Genomic DNA, 19,993 nt, shown 5'->3' with positions numbered 1-19,993 from the left:
TATATATATATATATATATATATATATATATATATATATATATATATATATATATATATATATATATATATATATATATATATATAACAAAAATACATGTACATCTTATTGTTAATCAGAGCAACATATATTCCATCACAGTTCACCAAATCATTATTTAAAATGCCCCAAAAAAACACAAAAGAAGCAAACCAATGCTTTAATGGGAAGTCAATTAAGTTTGCATTAATCTTAAAAGAAAATACGAAGCTAGGGATGAAACATAGTTGTGAATCAGCTCAGAATTGAACATTATCAGTGCTTGTGGTGAAATTCTTCATCTTTAACAATGGTCACAGGGCAGCTCCCATGTGCCAGGACATAGTTTGTAACACTCCCCAGGATTATCCTGCAGTTTCATAATCAATAAAACAAAACTTCAATTAACTTTATAGTGTCATCATTACGCCAAAAAACTATAATCATAGCAAAGACGTAATTTTATTAAGCGCTTACAACTTGCCAAAAATTACAAGTATATTTAGTAAGAATATAGCCACGTTTCGATAGTAAAATGCTGGACTGCACATTCTAAATATCATCCCAGCATACAAAAAATAGAAATTAGTTAAAAATATAGGGTGAGAAGGGAATGTTTTGAGTACCTCTGGATGGTGCTAAGGCCTCTGCTACCCATAACCAGAGAATCCAACTTCAAATCTTCAATGGAATCACACAGCTTCTCCCTTGCATCTCCCCAGTACAATTTTATGATAACATGTATCTACAGACAAAACATTTTCAGAAACCCAACCAAACAAAATCTCGGAGAATTTAACAATTAATGTCAGTTATGTGTTATGTGTTAACCTCTTTCTGCCTGACGGCTGTGTCGAGCAAATCAAGAACTTCGATATCAGCCTGAACGCCGTACTTCTTCATCACCTCGGGCTCACGGAACTCAGACAGCGGGATCAGAGCTGCACATAAACATCGAAGAAAACAAGTAAAAAAGCGCAGCTTATAATACAAAATCAGGAATCAAAGATTGGGTTTGGAGCATACGAGATCCGGACTGAGACCAGATATTGTTGCGAGATTCATCGGAAGCGTGGGATTTGACGTGGACGATGAAGAAAGTGTCGCCTTTGTCGGCCAAGTTTTCGATCGCCCATTTTAACGCCAGTTTGCTGCTCTTAGAGTAGTCCATCGCCACTCCTATCTTCCTGTCTTTCGCCATTTTCTTTACTCTTTGCTGGTTTTAGTGAGAGAAAGCGATAATAAAAGAACACAGACAAAAACGTACTAGTGTTTTGGCTTTGGTTTTGGTTTTGGTTTTGGGTGTGCCCTATATAGATATAGATAATAAATGTGGAAAAAAGACCAGGTCCAATATATACATTTTGCACTTTAGAATATTATTTTTTTTTTTATTTTTGACAGCAAACTAAACTTTTTTGCGACTATTTTTTTTTTATTTGAATACCGTTATATTATAAAGTTTTTGTTCAATTTTTTTTATTATAATAAAGTGATCCAGCTTTGCTGAGTTAATCTTAAATCCACAAGATCCCTCCCCTAGAGTCAATATACAGAAGTAAATCGCAAGTTACACAATTACTCACATCTTAGTTTTCATGTGTATACAAGAGATTTAATCTAGACCTTCCATTTTTCTTGAGCCTTTTTTCATACATATTTTCAGTACAATTTGAACTCCACATTATCGTCTCCAATCATAACTTTTAAGTCAGACGATAAACCAATTGAGCGGGCAAATTTTTTTTCTTTAATTCAATGGATAGATGAGTACGGTCTAGCGTTTATGACTGTGTCTGATGTGTCATTCGACAGTCAACACGTGATTAGGGATTAAAGACAAGTAAAAGAACATGGATTAAGGATAACATAAATAACGAATGTTGTTTTTATGCAAATTGTACTTTTAGTCTTTTGAGATTAATTAAGTCAAGTAAATGAAAATTAAGAAATATAATTGAGTAAATTTTTTTAAAAAATATATAACTAAATGTAATAATATTACAACAAATGATGAGTTAAAATGAAATTTTCTCTTATTTTTATATTATATTGTGCAGTAGGCCGTAGTTTAAAATGGAGAAAAGTCACCGTACATCAAGAGGTACTGCAATTGGGAAGGCTAGTGGTTAAGAATAGTTTAAAATATTAATTAGGCGAGTTGACAACATGTGAACCAACGTAAAAGAAGGCTTTGTTGAATTATTATTAGCAAATTGATTTTTCCTTTGGAAACTAAAGCTGATAAGAGAAATTAAATAATAAAATTAAGAATAACAATAATGTGAACATCGCATTCTTTAATCTTTATGACCAGAAGAACGAAGTTTCCTGGAAATTTCTTGGTCCTTGTCCTTTGCCGTTACAATGTTACATCATATGGGTAGGCTTCATCCATAGATATGCTATAAATCATGATTCACATTTTGAAGTGGACTACTGATACATAAGTTTATTTTTAGTATATTATAATTTATAAGTTAATTTTTACAGCATTATATATTCATTTTTAGTACTAAAAAAATATATCATTTTTAATATGTTTATTATATTTTAATACTACTTCACATTTATGGTATTGCAAATTTATTTTTTAGTGTATTACCTAAAGATTTATGGAGTAATATATAATGCATTAAAAATAATATTACAATATACTAAAAATAAATATTTACTAATGGTTAATTTTACAATATAGACTATGATCTATAGTATAATTTGCCAAGTGGGTTAAACTAAATACGCTTCTTGTACCAAGGACCTTGTGGTCCAGTGGTATCAAACACTTCCCTTTATATGGGAGGTGGTGGGTTCGAGCCTCAATAGAGTCAATATTGACTCTTGTGCTTTAATAGGTTGAGAAAAGTATTAAAAAAAATATGCTTCTTGTATTAGTTATGATTAATGAATGTCCGATACTCTTTTTTTGAATATTGAATTTTGAAAGTTATTTCTTTCATAAATTTACCTCCTAATATTTATTAGTTATTCATGATCAAGTCGTCACCATTCGCTAAAAAAATAGAGCCGTTTTGCCCGCCATGTCAACCCGGCCTGCCCCTACTTAGGTAATAATAGGTTTCAAAATAGATGCCCACCAAAGAGCGAGTTTTTGGCCCGTGGGCTTGGTGGGCCAAAAGTGTCCGTTTATTATTTTAAATTTTATGTGTGTGTGTGTGTGTGTGTGTGTGAGAGAGAGAGAGAGAGAGAGAGAGAGAGAGAGAGAGAGAGAGAGAGAGAGAGACGGATCAAATGAGAATCAACTATCCATGAAAAAACTAAGAACCAATCGCAAATGTTCACGTGTCCAGATCTAACAACTGTAGTAAATACACTGGTATATATGAATAGGTAGCTGAGTTTTGGTTCAGATCGTATAGTAATATTGATAGGCCAGCTTGTTGGTTTAGGTGTTTGAGCTCATGAGAGAGTGATAAAAGGTCATAGAGTTCTGAGCCTAATGACCTTTAGGTGAGAATCTCTAAAAGTCATCTCCTTCGTTCTAACATTAAATGCGTTATTTATAGGGATGGGAAGAGACACATGTCGGGTTCTCGACATGCCTGACATGTGTTGCGCATGTAGTCGGCAAACTTAGCTGGCCACTAAAATGAGGTCAAGCTGAGATCAAGTATTAAGGCTTTGCTCTCTAAGTCGGGTTAATCGTCCTGACCTCGCAGGGTCAAAATTGATCTTAAGGTGGGGCGAAAGATATGCACTAATTAGCTATTCACTCAGCTTTCATATTGAGGTCGAGTCAGTCAAGCACGAGGTTGGTCAAGGTCGAGGAGTGTTCCTCGCGACGTACTGGTTGTATACCAACTTACCAAGCATATATATACTGTAGGTATGCTCAGGGTATATTTTCCGTCAGAGAGTTAATTTCATTTTTTGTCCTAGATTTATAAGTGAAAATTCACTTTTAATCCTTTTTTTCAATACATTTCCATTTGGTCATATTATTATTGTGGCATGACTTTTTTTGTTCTCCATAAAAAATCTGTTTAAATTTTGTAAAATATAAGGGCATTTAAGTCTTCAATTATGATTTTTTTAAAAACATATAAAAATAAAAATATAGCGAATCAACCCACATCGTATAAAAATGATCGAAATTAAATGTCCTTGTATTTAACAATATTTTAACGATTTTGTTGAAGGAAGACCAAAAATGATAATGTCACAATTATACTAAGATCAAAGGAGTTGTCCTGAAAAAAGAATGACTAAAAGCGGAGGGCCACTTATACATCTAGGATAAAATATATAGAATTAACTATAAAAATAAAAAAAAAAAAAAAGGCTAAAGTGTCATCCCGCACCATGAACTGTATTGGATTATTCTTGCCGCACCTTGAACTTTCATAACGTCCATTTCGATACACAAACCATTAATTTTTTTTCATCTAGCATTTTTCACAGGTTACCAGGTTACTATGATGACATGGCACATGTAATTAGCTTATGTGGATCTTCTTTTTAAGTCAACCCAAAATTTTTAAGTAAACCCCAAAAATCAACGCATCACGCTGCCCCTCCCCTGTGCCATCACCCGGACCAGTGCTCACTAGACCAAATCACCACAGCCCTTCCACAATCCACTGCTCCTCCCCTCCCTTGCGGTAGCGTGCGCCGAGCCCACCGACGACCTGCCTAGAGGTGACCGTGGTTCGTTCCGGTTCAGAACAGCCGGTTCAAGGTTCCAAGGTTACACAAACCAGAACCGGAACCTTATATAAAGGTTCCGGTTACGATTCTATCTGAATTTTTTTTAAGTATATATAATTATATATAATATGTATTGTTATTATAAAAACATATTATAAATTTTTTTAATTATTATTTTGGTTACTGCTAGTCTGCTACTGGTAGTAGCTAAATATAATTTTTTTTAATATATATATTTAGCTACTGCGAGTAGTTAAATGCCTAAATATAAGATTTTTTTTTATTATTGTTTTACGGTTTCGGTACAGGTTGTTGGGCTGGAAAAGGTTTAGAAGAAAACAAAAAAATTTAAAAAAAAAAAAGAAGATGAAAACAAAAAAAAAAAAGTCCAAGTCAGCATAGATTACGTATAACTTGTATGTAACCTGTAAAAATTGCTAGATAAAAAAAAATTAATGGTTTGTGTATCGAAATGGACGTTATGAAAGTTTAAAGTGCGACATGAATAATCCAATATAGTTCATGGTGCGGGATGACACTTTAGCCAAAAAAAAAATAGCATGTGAATTATAAATATGATGACCAATATATCACAAGAAGAGGATAGCCTAATAAGAATGAGCTTGTGTCTGCCATTTGATGTTATTAATGTCACTTCTGCAGGTGTTCATGATCATTTAATCTGCAAATCCTCCTGTCTGGATCGGATTCTTTTAATTTATATATGCTACACTAAGATAACAACACTACTCACTAATACATTCTCTTCTTACACAACCACTAAATGAATAGAAGCAAATTTATTAATGATCAGATGAGATACAAATTAAACTTTTGTAACCAAACCATCAGACAAGGTACCAGGTAATAAGTGTGTGTTCATCTCTTGGTCCATAAGCCACTGGTAAAGCTGGGAAGCAAGATGACCGGCGCCATGGCCGAAGACTGCAGCCAGGAAAAACGAGAAATCTGTGGTGATGATAGAGATAATGACCAGATAAGCCATGAACACCCTCAGTGCATGAACTCCAGCATCGTACAACAGGGACTTCAACCCCATTTCTTGCTTCTTAATGCTGCTGATCAGAGAGCAAAACTCGGCCGAAAAAGCGAGCAAAAAGAGCAGACACAGGGAGAGCCAGTAGCTCCCTGGAGCTTCGAATTCCGGCCATCCTGGGAAAAATCTCATCGCGTAGGATAGCCAGTAGTTTAGGCTTAAGCATTGGGATTCCGGGTGGGAATTCATGTCAGGAATGGGGGGGATTCTGTGAATTGGAAGGGGAAAAGTTGTGGAGTGTATGGAGTTGTGGGGGTTGTTATTTGTATTGAATTGGGAAAGTCAGAATGCATGGTGAGGTGAATTGAAAGCAAAGCAAGAAACTTTAATTGTAATGGAGAGCAGTTGGCCTGGGTTCATGATTTGAGCTCAAGGACTTGTCATCATTTGAATATTGGCAATGATGAGGAGTAGTTTCAACTAATGCTAGAAATTTGGAGCACCTCATTTAATTGTTTCCATATAGTCAACTTTAATTTATAATGGGGACCTAGTCAAGTTAATCGTACAGTTGATTCAGTAACCATACAGTTCTAAGTTTGATTTTCTATTAATGTTGTCTATTGGCCTTTTTAGTTTGAGGCGATCGGCTGTGGGCGACTTAAGGTGATTTATTGTTTGCTAGAGTTACAAGATAGCTAGGTTTCACCCAAAATATACCAATCACATAATGCAATGATTGAGAGCTTTTTTGTAAATCAAAATTTAAAGAGTTTATTACCGAAATGGTCCCTCGACTATTGCAAAATTACCAATTTGGTCCTCAACAATTTTTCGTGCCCAATTAAGTTCTTCAACTTTGAAAATTTTAACCAATTTGGTCCTCCGTTAATTTTGCCGTTAAACATACGCTAAATCGGGACCAAATTGATAATTTTGTTACAGTCAAGGGACCAAATTGGTAATTAATTTTCACTAAAATGGTCCCTTGACTATAGAAAAATTACCAATTTGTTTCTTGACTATAGTAAAATTACCAATTTAATTAATTATTTTATCTAAAATTATTTTAAAATATTATTTTTAAAATTGGTAACCGGCAAAGCAGGTAAAACAAGTCATTTTAGATCAAATTGCATGAATTTGTGTAGTTCAGGGACCCAATTGCATTGTTTTTTAGTTCGATGACCTAATTGCATTTTAGTGTGTAGTTCAGTGGCCTATTTGACCCTTATTCCTTTTATGATTAATTAAGGACAATATCATTATTATTTTTTAATTATTAGCGTCAATTAAATAGTATATAAAAGTATTTTCTGTTTATAAGATTTGATTTATGTACATAAGCTTTTTTAAAAAATCAAAATTGTGTAGAAAACCATGTTCATTAATAGTAATTTTATGAAGAAATGCATAGGACATGAAATGCCAACACTATTTACATCCCTTCCTAGTCAGAGTTAATGCTTATACCATAAACAAAAGTTTATGCAATAAGGTGATTCTTTGATATATGTTTGTCCTTAATATATTATATGTTAATTTTAAGGGAAAATGACACTTTTTCTCCCTATGTTATGTGCATATAGCACTTTTTCCCCCTGTGTTATTAAAGTGGCAGTTTTTATTCCTGAAATGTTAAATTGATATTGTTACCCTTAAAAATAATTATTTCATTTATTATTCTTCTCCAACAAATTATTATTTATATGTATGGATGATCACGATTCGGTTCGCACCTAACCAAACACTGTAGCAATCATACCGAAATAGTATGGAGGTTCTGGTTACGATTCAGGACCGAAAAAATAAAATTAAATAATTGTTGAACCGTGAACCGGAACTTAACCACAGTCTCATATATAGTGAAAATGATCAAACACTTATTTTGATAAATCGGTACGCGGTTTGGTTCCAATTTCGATTTTGAACCGCCAATCAAAACTTATTTATTTATTTATTTTTATAATTTTATTTCTTATTTAAAAAATAGTCTAAATTCAACAATTATTTTATTTTATTTTTTCGGTTCTGAATCATAACCATAATCGTCTATACTATTTAAGTTCAATTGCTACAGTGTTCGATTAGGTTTGTATCAAACTGTGATCTTCCATACATATTAGTAATAATTGGTTGGAGAATAAAAATAAATGTAATAGTTATTTTTAAGGACAAAAATGTCAATTTAACATTACAGGGGAGAAAACTACCACTTTTAAAATAACTCAGGGGGGAAAATTACCACTTTAATAACACAGGGAGGAAAAGTGCTATAAGCACATAACATAGGGGGAAAAAGTGCCATTTTCCCTAATTTTAACTTGCAATATAATCAGTCGCTTTGAGATGGACTTTGAGATGCACGATATAAATCATATAATTTGCCAAAGGGAATGATGTTCAATTGTTATACAATGAAGTCATGGACCAGAGTTCATATTACATTGTGAATTTTGATATAAAAATTTTGTACTTTCAGTTAACATATTCTGTATTTACAATTAAGAGTTTGTGTACATGTAAACAAATAACTTGATAATTGCTGACACATAATATGATAGCTACAGATAAAAATTGTCAATTGCATGTACAGAATGTGTCAATTATAGATACAAAATCTGAATGTTATTTTTAAATCATAGTTTACAATGCAAGGTAGACTCTGGTCCATGATATAATTTGTGAATGATGTTACTGTGATTCAATTGGGCTATGGGCCTGTCTATAATCTATGGTTGTCAACTGCTCTCAATTGTTAATGACACGATCTAGGATAAAACAATACCTATATGACTATATCCATATTATTTGAGGGAACTAATATTCTATTTTAGATTTTTAATGAACGAATAATATTTAATTTATAAATTTATATTGGTATAATCTCAACTTTTAATTTGATCATAAATGGTTCATTGACTATTGATTTTGTTTCAAATTGGTATTACAGTTAAATATCTATTTAGTAAACATTAAATTTAAGAGTAATAATGGGAAAAAATTAGCTTGTTGTTGAAATTGGTAAAGTCAGTAGTCAATTGACCATTTATGGTACAATTGAAAGTCGAAAATAAAAATTGATAAATGTCAATAATCATTGTATCATTCCTATAATTTTTATTTTTTATTTTGATAATGTACCATTCCTATAATTAACTAAATTGATAACTGTCAATACTTAAGCGATTATTCTTGGAATTAACTCTTTTTACAATATAAATAATTAATTCTATCAATACTACTACTTCGTCAGTAAATTAAACAGTTAAAGCTCAAATGGAAAGCAAGTTACTTTCTAATTAATCATCCATCTCAAGGCTACATGTTCATTATGTCACTATTATAATTTTATCACACAATTATTGAAATAATATACTGAAATTTATATTAATATGAGTATCATTTAAAAAAACTCAACAAGATATTTTTAATAATATATTTTGTAACATTGATTTTATTCATACAAAAAATTAGAGAATAATATATTTAAGTGATAATTGGTGAGTTGATATCATTTTAATAAATTTATAATATTATAATAATGAACTATGTCAATGGTTTTTTTTAATGAATTTGCAGGATTATAGTAATAAACCGTCGTCCATGTATAATTTGCCTGTATACACTTCTTATCTTTGAAGAATTAAAATGTAAGATATATATAACTTCAAACAAATTGTACGTAATCAAATCAGTAGGATTGTTTTAACTGCTTGCAAATATGTGCTTTTACTTATAAGATTTATGAAACATATTATTATGACTTAGATGTGCGGACAACAAATAGGATTCTTTGTTTTTAAGAATGGGCTTTACGCATTAGATTTATGACCAGATTATTATAACCTATGTTATAGGCAGACAACAATAGACCGGATTGTTTGTCTTTAAAAATGGGCTTTACACATTAGATTCATGACCAGATTATTATTATGACCTATACTATGTCAACTGGATAAAAATGAAATTGAAGATCATGGTGGATTACGGCAATTATACAATATAACATGGTCTATATTATTGTAAGGCGGATCACTAATACAGTTCGTTAACTTTTAATATATTATAGGTTCATTGCTAGGTAATACATCAAATGAATTTACAGTACGCTAAAAATAAAAATGTATCAAAATATAATAAATTTATTAAAAATCAACTTGTAATACAATAAAAATGAGCCTATAATATGCTAACAATGAGCTTATTATATGTCAGTGGTTTACCTTACAATGTAGATCATGGTCCATAGCGTCATAATTTTACAACTTTAAAGATATATTCTGTAATAATTTTTCACAATAAATAATTAAAAGGACAGACGACAACAAACAAAGGAGTAAAAATGCTTTTCTTTTTCCTATATAATACCCCATCTGAATTTTTTTTTTCCAATAAATTTTGACCTTATGAGGGCTTTAATTAGTGGACTTTAGACTTAAATAGTTTTAACACTTTAATTAATAAAGCTAGCTAAGCGAGAGTGGCCTGGATTTTAATTAATGAACAAAAGTTTCAGCTAATCACTCAATTTCGTAATCATTTTGTCTTAGCCGCTCCTAAGCATATATAGTATATTAATTGATTCTTAGCCCTTAGCTTTTAACAACAGATTCGCCCACAACCTTGATCTAATGAATGACTCAGACAGACACGAATGCACTCCAACATTATATTAAAATTGCCAAAAAGAAATCCTCAAAAGTTCATAAAGGGGAATGATTATTCATTTCACATTCTAGACAGGCATGCAACATTCTCTTTTACCCTGCCATCTACAATCCCAACCATCCTTTAATTTTTGTTATACAAAATTATATGCATGTAGCTTACATGTAAATTAAAATTGCAAATTAATCTAATCTAATAGCGGAAGTGATAGAATCGAGTCACCTCCCATCGTAACTGTATATAAACTTTAGCATGTGGAGAGATTGTTTCGCAGGTATATATATATGCTGTAATTGTGAAAGGACTTGTATAGCTTACATGTTATTATTATAGGCTCCGTAATGAAAATTGTTATTTCAATTTTGTTACAAACCACAACATAATGATCATAACTAGTCTATTAAACTTGCACCATAATTAGTACCCATAATTGGAAAACATTATATTGTTTTCTAATGAACCATTATTTCATAAACAAATAAAATACTATTAAGATGATGTTATAACGTTATCCGTAATTATGAGCACTTTCTCTTTAAATCTTGTGTTATGTACTATGTATAATATATAGAGGATTACAATAATTAAAAGCAAGATTCTTAATATACTAATAGAGATTTTGATATGAAAAAACATCTTTCCCTTCAAAAGAAAAGAGTGGCACGCAGATTTATTTTTATTCTATTTTGGTCTTTTCAACATCAATTAAGGAGTGCATATTTGACATGCGAGCAATGAAATCCTTATCTTGGTAGGGTGATAGTCTAAATATATTACTCCCTCCGTCCCATTTTATGTGTCTGATTTGGTTAACGAGGCGTGACTGAAGTTATTTTTAACTCAATTTTTCATAATATTAAATTTAGTATTAATATACAAAATTTATATATTTAGAAACTACACTGAAAGTATTATTAAACACAAAAAATCAAATTTAAAAATAAGTAAAAAATGATAAAGAAAACAAACAAAGAAGAAGGAGTTAGTTTGACCAATAAATAGTAAGTAAGACAGATAAAATGGGACAGAGGGAGTAATTAGATTCCCATTTTTTACCATTAGATTCTCTTGGCGCCAAAATCATTCACTACCAAACAAAAGGCAATTCCTTCATTATAATTCGGAAAATATTTTTGATATCTTTTGTATTATCTGATATAATTTGTAATGGGCTGAGCATAATTTTCATATCAAAATGTTATAAATTTGATTTTTGTTAATATCATACTTTCTTGGTCAAATCACGATGCACAAAATTTTTCTAGTAATATTTATTTCTCCTATATAATTTGTGAAGTGGATTATTACACAAGAGTATAATTTACCAAATACACACCTTAAAGTACATCTAACATAAAGAGTGCACCTTAGAAGGATCTAACCATACCCCAAGAGCATTTGTCATTGACAAGCGCATTAATGATGAAAAGAAAGAGAGAAGGCACAATTTTTTAATGGGAGATTATGAAAAGGAATAAATCACGGTCTTCTTGCCGCCCCCGCCGACTATCGTACGCTGCCATCACCGGCACCTCTCTTCCTCTCACTGCCATAGCCTTTCGCCGCTCGCCACGCCACCGTCGCCACCTCCTTCATTGTGAGTTTTTATATCTTTTTTGAAATATTGTTTTAATTTTTGAATTTTTATGAGTTGAAAATAATTATTTTAATATATTTAGAATTATTTTTAAATATATTTTAAATTTTAAGAATTATTGTTATCATATTTCTAATTTTAAGATTTATTGTGTATTTTAAGAATTATTATTAATATATTTCAAATTTTATGAATTATTGTGAATATATTTCGAATTTTAGGAATTACTGTTAATTTATTTCACAATAACATACAACGTCGGTTATTAAATAAAACCGACGTGGTATGTTATATATATATATATATATATATATATATATATATAACATATACGATGTCGGTTCTTTAATAGAGTCGACGTCGTATATTTTAAAAATTTTTTAAAATAAGATATCACATCGATTATGTTCAATAACCAACGTGATATGTCTATATTTTATTTAATATATTATTACGGCATCCGTTATTAGGTAAAAATCGATGTCACGCTATTTAAAATTTAAAAAAAAAATGATGTTGCTTTTTTAGAACCGATGTTTCATTTGTTTATTATGTTGGTCAGAATGACATTGTACAAAAATTGATGTCGCATTTTTCAAATAATCGACGTTAAAAGAGTTATTTGTAGTAGTGATTTCATTAATTTTATTGACTCTTTTATTCCAAGAAATTTTAGGCATAGTTTCAAAGTTATGTCTACCGAAATTGAAGGTTAAGATGTATCTTTACATATTCTTTAGGAAAAATACCACCAATAACACTTTACTAGTTTTATTGACTTTTTTATTCCTAGAAATTTGAGGCGTAGTTTCAAAGTTGTCTGCCTAAATTTAAGGTTAAGATGCATCTTTTACATATTCTTTACAATATGTTGGTTTTATGTGAAGTGTTTTATGTTTAAAGCAAAGAGACATGAGGACTAGTGGTATACACATGAAAGAACGTGCCATTGCTATTTCCGATTATTTGAAGCAATATGCCATGGCACATTTCCTACCTCTTTTCACAAAATGTCCAAAATATGCCACGCTGACAATGACTCATTTTTTAGAGGACTATATACTAATAGACAAAACACTACTATATAACATTTAATAATTTCAACCATTGTACATAGACAAAGTTAATGGTTTCCATGTCATTCGACCCGTCCACCGCCCTTGAGAAAATGAGACCAAAAAAAGAGTTGGAATTAATGAAAAATGATAGAAAAGAAAATGTGGGACATGTAAGGATAATTAATATTTGGAAAGCCTACTTCTCTTGTTTAAAATATATTTTTTATTGATTGGTGAACCAATTCAAAGAACTATAGTGTATTCAATTGAGCAGAGTTTCATCTCATTCTCACTATTTTTTATATGTAAGTATATTCAAAGAACTATAATGTATTCAATTGAGCAGACATGTAAGTATATTTTTTTATTGTGAATCATGGTCATGGCTGATATTGCAATTGTGTTGAACTAATACTGCAGTTGTGTTGAAAGAGAACTGCAGTTGCGCGGTACATAGGTCATTTCATCCGTTAACACAACTGCAGTATCAGTTTAACACAACTGCAATTCCAGACGGATGAAACGGTCTCTGTTCCGTGCAACTGCAGTTCCCTTTCAATACAACTGCAATATCAACCATGATCATGGTCCACCATGCACCCTACACACAAGTTTATAACTTTATTAAACGCAGCGTATGATAATGAAAACAAGATGGCAAGGTGGTATACACTAAGACTAAGAATATATATTCACATGATGCTTAGAAGCCCATGCAGCATCCCGTGCCCAAGACAGACTTGAAAACTGAACAGAATCGCCCAATAACATAGAGGGAATCCAGGATAGGTGGGCCAGACATGGGCCCACAGTCAACTTTGAAATGTTGACAATCGGTGGACCCCATTTCCTCCTGGCCCACCTCCACCGCGGCTCGGCCTCTCTCAATCTTTTAACCGTTCGGTTCGGTTGAAACATGAAAATGAAACGCCCCTCAATCTCTCTCCATTTGTTATGATCATCATTGTCGTATATGTTTCGCGGGTATTTCTCCATATCTCTCTCTCTTTCTATCCCCCTCAATGCCGCCATGTTTGTTGATTCCTTGTCTTTTCCGGCTCTGAAGGATACGCGTTTGTGTAAATCCCAAGAAGAGTTCTTGCTCTGAACTCCCCCCTGCAATTCCTTTCTTCGCGTTTAGTGTAAGCACATTTCTCTCCCCAAGCTTCATTTCGTCATACTTCAGTCACAAAAGTAATGATTCTAAAACTTGTTTTCAATAGGATACTGCTTTTGGCTTCATATTTTTTTAATTACTACACTTCTTGGCTCACTTTTAGCTCAGTTCTCTTATTTTCTTGAACTCTACAGTCTGCTAATTGTTGCTGTGTTCATTCTTGATTAAGTTTCTTGTTCCGGGTGTGGTTATTTTCCAGTTGGGTGCTTTAATCTTGGAGAAAGATCGAACCTTCATCCTTGTATGAACTGATTTGGGTCGGAGGTATTGGGGAAGGGGGGATTATTTCTGACTTATTGCTTACTTGGTTGGTGGATATTGTAGGGGGTACTGTGGGTCTAGTTGGGCAAGAAATGCTTCTATTTATTGTTCCTGTTTGTATGTAAACCGCGTTGATGTTCTTTGTCCTAATGAGCATTCAATAATCGCATGTGCTTTTGTAGTTTTCTGTTTGTATATGTGAACTCTCTTGGTTGATGGTATTCTTATTCTGGTTTTAACTTTAGTAGTAGTGAATAGGAGGGGCAATCCCAGACAGATGGTTTAGGCAATTGATTTGGTCCAAAAGGTTATAAGTTCAATCCCAATAGGAGCAGTCTATTGGCTTTCTTGGTTTGAGCCGATGAGCAAGGCTGGTTTACCAACTTGTGGTTCTTTGTCAGCTAAGGTCATAAGACGAGGCTTACTTAATGCACACCTTCAGTAGTATCTGCGAGTTTTCCGTGTCATCTTATTGTAAGTTAGCAGCACAGGTTCATCCTAGTTCATATTTTTCTAGTTATTGTTTGTGGCAATTTTCATTTCTGTCAATCTGATATGTGCTGTGATATTAATGGATTTGTCTCTGGCCTCTTTGAATTTGATTACTCTTCTTTCACCCAAAGAACTGAACAATATTTGGTTTTAGTTCAATACTATTCACTCTTTTTACCTAACAGATCACCTCCTCAACATGCTTTTTAGTCACTTTTGTTTTTTCAGTTTTCCATTTCTCTCTAAAAAAAAAAAAAAAAAGAATTAAAAAAAAAAGAAGAAGAAGTAAATCATTTCTCTGGTGAGTAAACGTACAGTGATGATTGGTAAAGGGGACTGATAGTTACTTTATTGTATGTGAAATGTATCTAACTTGTACTTTATCATCTTTTGAAGGAAAGAATATATGTGAAGCATGGGTGCATGGGATATTTGATGTCATACCTTCCTAGATGAAATTCAGCAAAGAGAGTTTATCTAGTGTTTGGAGTATGGGATACAGTCTAGGAACTAGTGGAAGGACTTCTGGGCAGCAAGACATATCAGATGAATTGCAAGTAAATCGAGCTTCTACGTTTCATGACAGGCATGAATTCCCTTCCAGCAAACCTTGTATTGATAAGCGTCATGAAGTGAGAGTGCATGCTGTGAATGCACATTTGGTCCAGCTGAAAACTTCCAAGAATTTCCAAATAGGGAGTGTTAGCAGCAAAGGCGATGAGCTTGTGAAACACATGTCGAATTTGCCCGTGTATCTCCAGCGAGCAGAGAATGAAAGAAGTGTCCAAGAAAAAGCTTTGAATTTCGGAGTTCTTGACTGGAAACGTCTGGAGAATTGGAAGTTGAATGAGAGTATGCCTGCAGGAAGTCACCGAAAATCATCTTCTGCTGGGAGTGATTCTCTTGTTGTGACTGGCAAGCCTCCTAAAGTTTGTGCCATGTCTTCATCTCAAGAAAAAAAGCTTAGAATTGGTACAAGTAAGATGAACACAGACAATGAAGACAATCTTGCTCCTCAAAATTGTGCTCCTAAGCCTCAAAAGATGGTTAACCTTTCACCCAAGGCCAAACATTCTCGTAGGAGTTATTCAGGAATTCCTCAGATTTCAGAATCAAGAACACTTTCCAATGTCGATTCAGTAGAGCCAGAGAAGAATAGAGATTCTGGTAGCTATTTTTCTCAGGAACCTTACTATAAAGAACTCTATCCCACTAGACTTTCATGTTCCTTGCCTATAAACGAGTCAAGTAGCAGCAAATCTGGAAGGAAACAACAGAACTCATATGCTCATCGCAGAAATTCAGATTTTCTCCCATGTCATAGCCAAGATGACATGCTAACTTTACCTACTCAGACTGAAGCTAAGCGTCACTCAAAGAAGAAACCTAGTCTCACATCCTTGGACTCATTTGAGACTTCCCAAAAAATGGATCTGGATATTGCTGGACAGCCTGCCTTGGAAGGAAGGCATCTATCACATAATCGAAAGTTTAGCTTCAGTCTTGGTAGGTTGAGCATAAGTTTCACCTCTAAACAGACTTCAGTACTTCCAGAATTGAGTTCTGAGAATTGTACCTCTCATTTTATGGATAGTGATACGAGAGACAAGGCAAATGGTAGTGGCGGTGGGAGATCTAGCCCTCTGAGGAGGTTGTTAAACCCCCTAGTGAGATCCAAGAGAATTCATTCTGCCAAGACTAGTAAGCCTACAACAAACAGCAACGAAAATGTTTCTGCGAAGAAGCATGAGCTGTCGACTTCTGAGGCTCTTCTGCATCTCATGTGTAAAGAAGGACTCCCATTCTTTAAATTTGTTGCGAATAATGGAAACGACATTTTAGCTGCTGCTGTCAAAAAATTGCCAACATCTGGCAAGGGAGATGGCTGTCTGATTTATTCTTTCTGTAAGGTTTCTGTAATAAAAAAGAAAACCGGGGGTTGGGTAGGCCAGGGATCAAAAGAGAAGTGCAGTGGACTTGGTTATAACATCATCGGTATGATGAAGGTTTCTAGCTCTCGTGTCTTGAACCCAAACTCAGAGGATCGCGAGGATGAATCTGTTGTGAGAGAATCTGTCTTGTACAGTGTTGATTTGGGACAGGGAGACAAGCAAACACCCGAGTTCTTGCCAAACAGAGAGCTTGCAGCCATTATGGTCAGGAACCAAACGATGAAACATAACGAAGGAGACATCGTAGTTATCCTTCCCGGTGCTATTCATGGCTTGCCACATAAAGGTGCACCTTCATCACTGATTGAAAGATGGAGATCCGGTGGATCGTGTGATTGTGGAGGGTGGGACATTGGCTGCAAGTTACGAGTTCTAGCTGGCGATGGAAAAAACCATGACAACCAAGATTCTATATCTCTTTTCGTTCAGGTATCTAACTATAACCACGCTACTATGAGTACTATCAGTTTAAACTTTTAGCTGTTATCCTTCCATTTCTTTGCCTTTCGATAACTTGTCTCAAAATGGATAATGCCATGATTTTCTCATGTCTGAGCAGAGGGGAGACCAGGAGAAGGAACCTGTGTTTTGTCTGTCACCATTGAAGAATGGACTCTATTCTGTACAATACGACGCATCAATCACTTTGCTCGAAACATTCTCAGCATGCGTCGCCATTTTAACTAGCCAGAAACTATCCCATATCTTGAAAGTGCCCAAGCAGAAAAAGATTATCTCAGCTTCATCAACCACAATCCAAGGGCAAGGGCCTGCAAGATATGTCCCTTCTCCACCTCTTTCGCCAGTTGGAAGAATCTAGTTTCCTTTTCTTTATGTTCTTTAATTTAGGATGATAAAAGTATAGTTGAGAAAGCATATATTGAGATGATTGGTGTTTGTCTTCAATTTGGATTATCAACAAATGCCAACAGGTGAGTATATACTGCATTGCCACAGTTATAAAGCTCCTTTTTCCCCTATCAAATCCCAAAACTTTGTCTATCAAAAATTATGTTTTGGGTACTTAGTTAAAGAGCAGGTAAGTGTATATCAGTTTCAACTAATTGGCTTCAAATTTATTACCAAATACTCTACCAATATTTGTTACTTCATTTATGTGACTCCAATCTTAAATTGCAAATATGGTAGTTTGGGTCGAGTGCAGAAGGTTGCAGGTTGTGGACCATAATCTATTTGTAAGTTAGACTATGATTTACATGTTTATTTTTAGTATGTTGGATATTTATTTTCTTGAGGTTGGTTTTTAATGTATTAAGTATTCATTTTTAGATACTTAAAAATTAACCTTCAGTATATTAAAAATGAACATTTATAAATGGTCTATATTACCAATAGTTATTGTGTTCACACAATTGTGTAAACCACAGTCCAAAAACGGCGTCGTTTCGCGCAATCTTTTTTCACGCGACCCGCGGCAATATACATTTTTATAACTTATAATGTACATTATTTTAACATATAAAATACATTATTCTAACACATAATGCATATTTCAACACATAATGTGCATTATCTTACTTAAAAATTTTCATTATTTTAATACATAATATACATTATGTTGTTTTGGAGAGTGGCCTACGCCATAATTTGCCCTATATTGCCATGTGGATCATGCCAGTTTCAATGGTTTGGACTAGTTTGAGCCTGATTTAGGCCTTGGATGGAGGTTTGTTTAGGTTAGGGTCCTATATTTATCTTGGAGGAACAACATAGGCACCTATGGTAAAGTGGTGTCCTAGAATACTCAGTAAAAGCTAACCAATGTCCAAATCTAGTTATAGCTAATAGTTGGCTAATAATTGCAAACTTCGATTGGAATACAGGATAATTTTAGAAATTCAAGGTAAATTAACAGTAAAGTGGTATCCTAGCACACCATTATCAGTTGCCATTAAGAGGGGATTTGGAACTTTTTTTATCAATTAAATTTAAAAAAAAAAAGTATTTTTTAAGAATATATTTAATGAGAATAATTTTACAAGAAAAATCAATTAACTTGTTTAGTTTGTTTAAACTTTCCCATGACACTTTTTAAAATATCTAATATATCTTTACTATATATACTACAGATAATATGCGCACACACATGTAAGACTAGGCCTGTGCATCGGTCGGGTATGGGCGGTTCGGTTATACAAAGATGGAAACCATTCGGTTAACGGTTAACAATTTTAGTACCCTAACCGCCATATAATTATCGAAAATCCACTCGGTTTTTTAAAGTTCGGTTTCGGTCGGGTATTGCGGTTTTCGTAATAATTTCGAAAATAAAAAAATAACACTGATTTTCATCAAATATAATAAATTACAAAAGTACATTATACAAGTTTAAGACTTAAAGGACAAAATAACTTAGTAAATAACTAAAATAAGTGACCTAGTTAAACCATATGGCCATTTTACAAGTTACAACTGCAAATATACAAAATTAAGTGGCAAATTAACTAAATAAACTACATAATTACATATTTTGCATAAGTAACAAACTACAAAATTACATAATAAGTGACTCCAGTCACCAAATTGTCCAATCTTTGCCAACTAGGGGCATCAAGTAACCAACTAACTGAAGTATTGAACTAAGTGTAGCTGATATTCTGTGAAGGTGAACTGACAAAAATTCAAAAACTGAAGTAGAAATGTACAACTACACATAGTGAATCTGCTAATCTGCTATTCCTCATCTTCCTCCTAATGAAAAGTTATAACTTAAACAAATCAGTCACAACTCACAAGTCACAACTCACAATTAATAAATCATAATGAAAATTAAAAAGTACACTATTTAAACACAAGGAATGGCTCAGCATGCTTTAGCTTTCATGTCAAAACAAGGAATGAGGGCAAATTGCTACTTGAGTAGTTGAGTTATACCCACTACTCAGTGCAACATACCAACCCATAGCCTTTTCTTTTTTCAGACTATTGGTGGAAGCATCATCATTGCCAAGGATAGAAGTAGAGAGATAAACATAAATTCAGAGAGGCAGCAGAGACAAGAGAGTGAGAGATACATTATTACCATGATACCATCAACTTAGGACTCCTAAGTCCTAACATTCAAACCTGTTGCAACTTGCA

General features: G+C 33.3%; 2 protein-coding genes across 5 annotated transcripts; one reads left to right on the top strand and one right to left on the bottom strand.

Annotated features, from left to right (window-relative positions):
- Positions 1-105: 105 nt before the first annotated feature.
- On the bottom strand, positions 106-1,318 carry LOC116006243 (universal stress protein PHOS32-like). The gene is made up of 4 exons (XM_031246542.1): positions 1,045-1,318; positions 850-959; positions 645-763; positions 106-388 (listed from the first exon to the last, which is right to left on the bottom strand). The coding sequence occupies exons 1-4, from the start codon at positions 1,217-1,219 to the stop codon at positions 295-297; spliced, it is 498 nt and encodes a 165-aa protein (XP_031102402.1). The 5' UTR covers positions 1,220-1,318; the 3' UTR covers positions 106-294.
- Positions 1,319-13,756: 12,438 nt separating this feature from the next.
- LOC116007166 lies at positions 13,757-18,077 on the top strand. Of its 4 annotated transcripts, none has more exons than XM_031247772.1 (3): positions 13,757-14,151; positions 15,341-17,320; positions 17,451-18,077. In XM_031247772.1, the coding sequence occupies exons 2-3, from the start codon at positions 15,392-15,394 to the stop codon at positions 17,709-17,711; spliced, it is 2,190 nt and encodes a 729-aa protein (XP_031103632.1). In that variant the 5' UTR covers positions 13,757-14,151; positions 15,341-15,391; the 3' UTR covers positions 17,712-18,077. The 4 variants fall into 4 exon arrangements, with proteins under 4 accessions (XP_031103632.1, XP_031103630.1, XP_031103633.1 ...); XM_031247770.1 differs by having other exon boundaries at positions 15,336-17,320; XM_031247773.1 differs by having other exon boundaries at positions 14,139-14,203; positions 15,336-17,320.
- The last annotated feature ends 1,916 nt before the right edge of the window (positions 18,078-19,993 follow it).

Source organism: Ipomoea triloba, chromosome 15 (genome assembly GCF_003576645.1).
Source record: "Ipomoea triloba cultivar NCNSP0323 chromosome 15, ASM357664v1".
NCBI lineage: Eukaryota > Viridiplantae > Streptophyta > Magnoliopsida > Solanales > Convolvulaceae > Ipomoea > Ipomoea triloba.
The sequence above is the reverse complement of the archived record's forward strand: the minus strand, read 5'-3'. Positions and strand labels throughout refer to the sequence as shown.

Excerpts from the sequence above, each read along its gene's own strand:
- LOC116006243 (XM_031246542.1), bottom strand. The coding sequence starts at position 1,219 with ATGGCGAAAGACAGGAAGATAGGAGTGGCGATGGACTACTCTAAGAGC. Across the intron at positions 960-1,044 it reads CTGGTCTCAGTCCGGATCTC|CTCTGATCCCGCTGTCTGAG; the intron begins GTATGCTCCAAA and ends GTTTATGTGCAG. Across the intron at positions 764-849 it reads CAGCCGTCAGGCAGAAAGAG|ATACATGTTATCATAAAATT; the intron begins GTTAACACATAA and ends TTTTGTCTGTAG.
- LOC116007166 (XM_031247772.1), top strand. The coding sequence starts at position 15,392 with ATGAAATTCAGCAAAGAGAGTTTATCTAGTGTTTGGAGTATGGGATAC. Across the intron at positions 17,321-17,450 it reads CTATATCTCTTTTCGTTCAG|AGGGGAGACCAGGAGAAGGA; the intron begins GTATCTAACTAT and ends ATGTCTGAGCAG.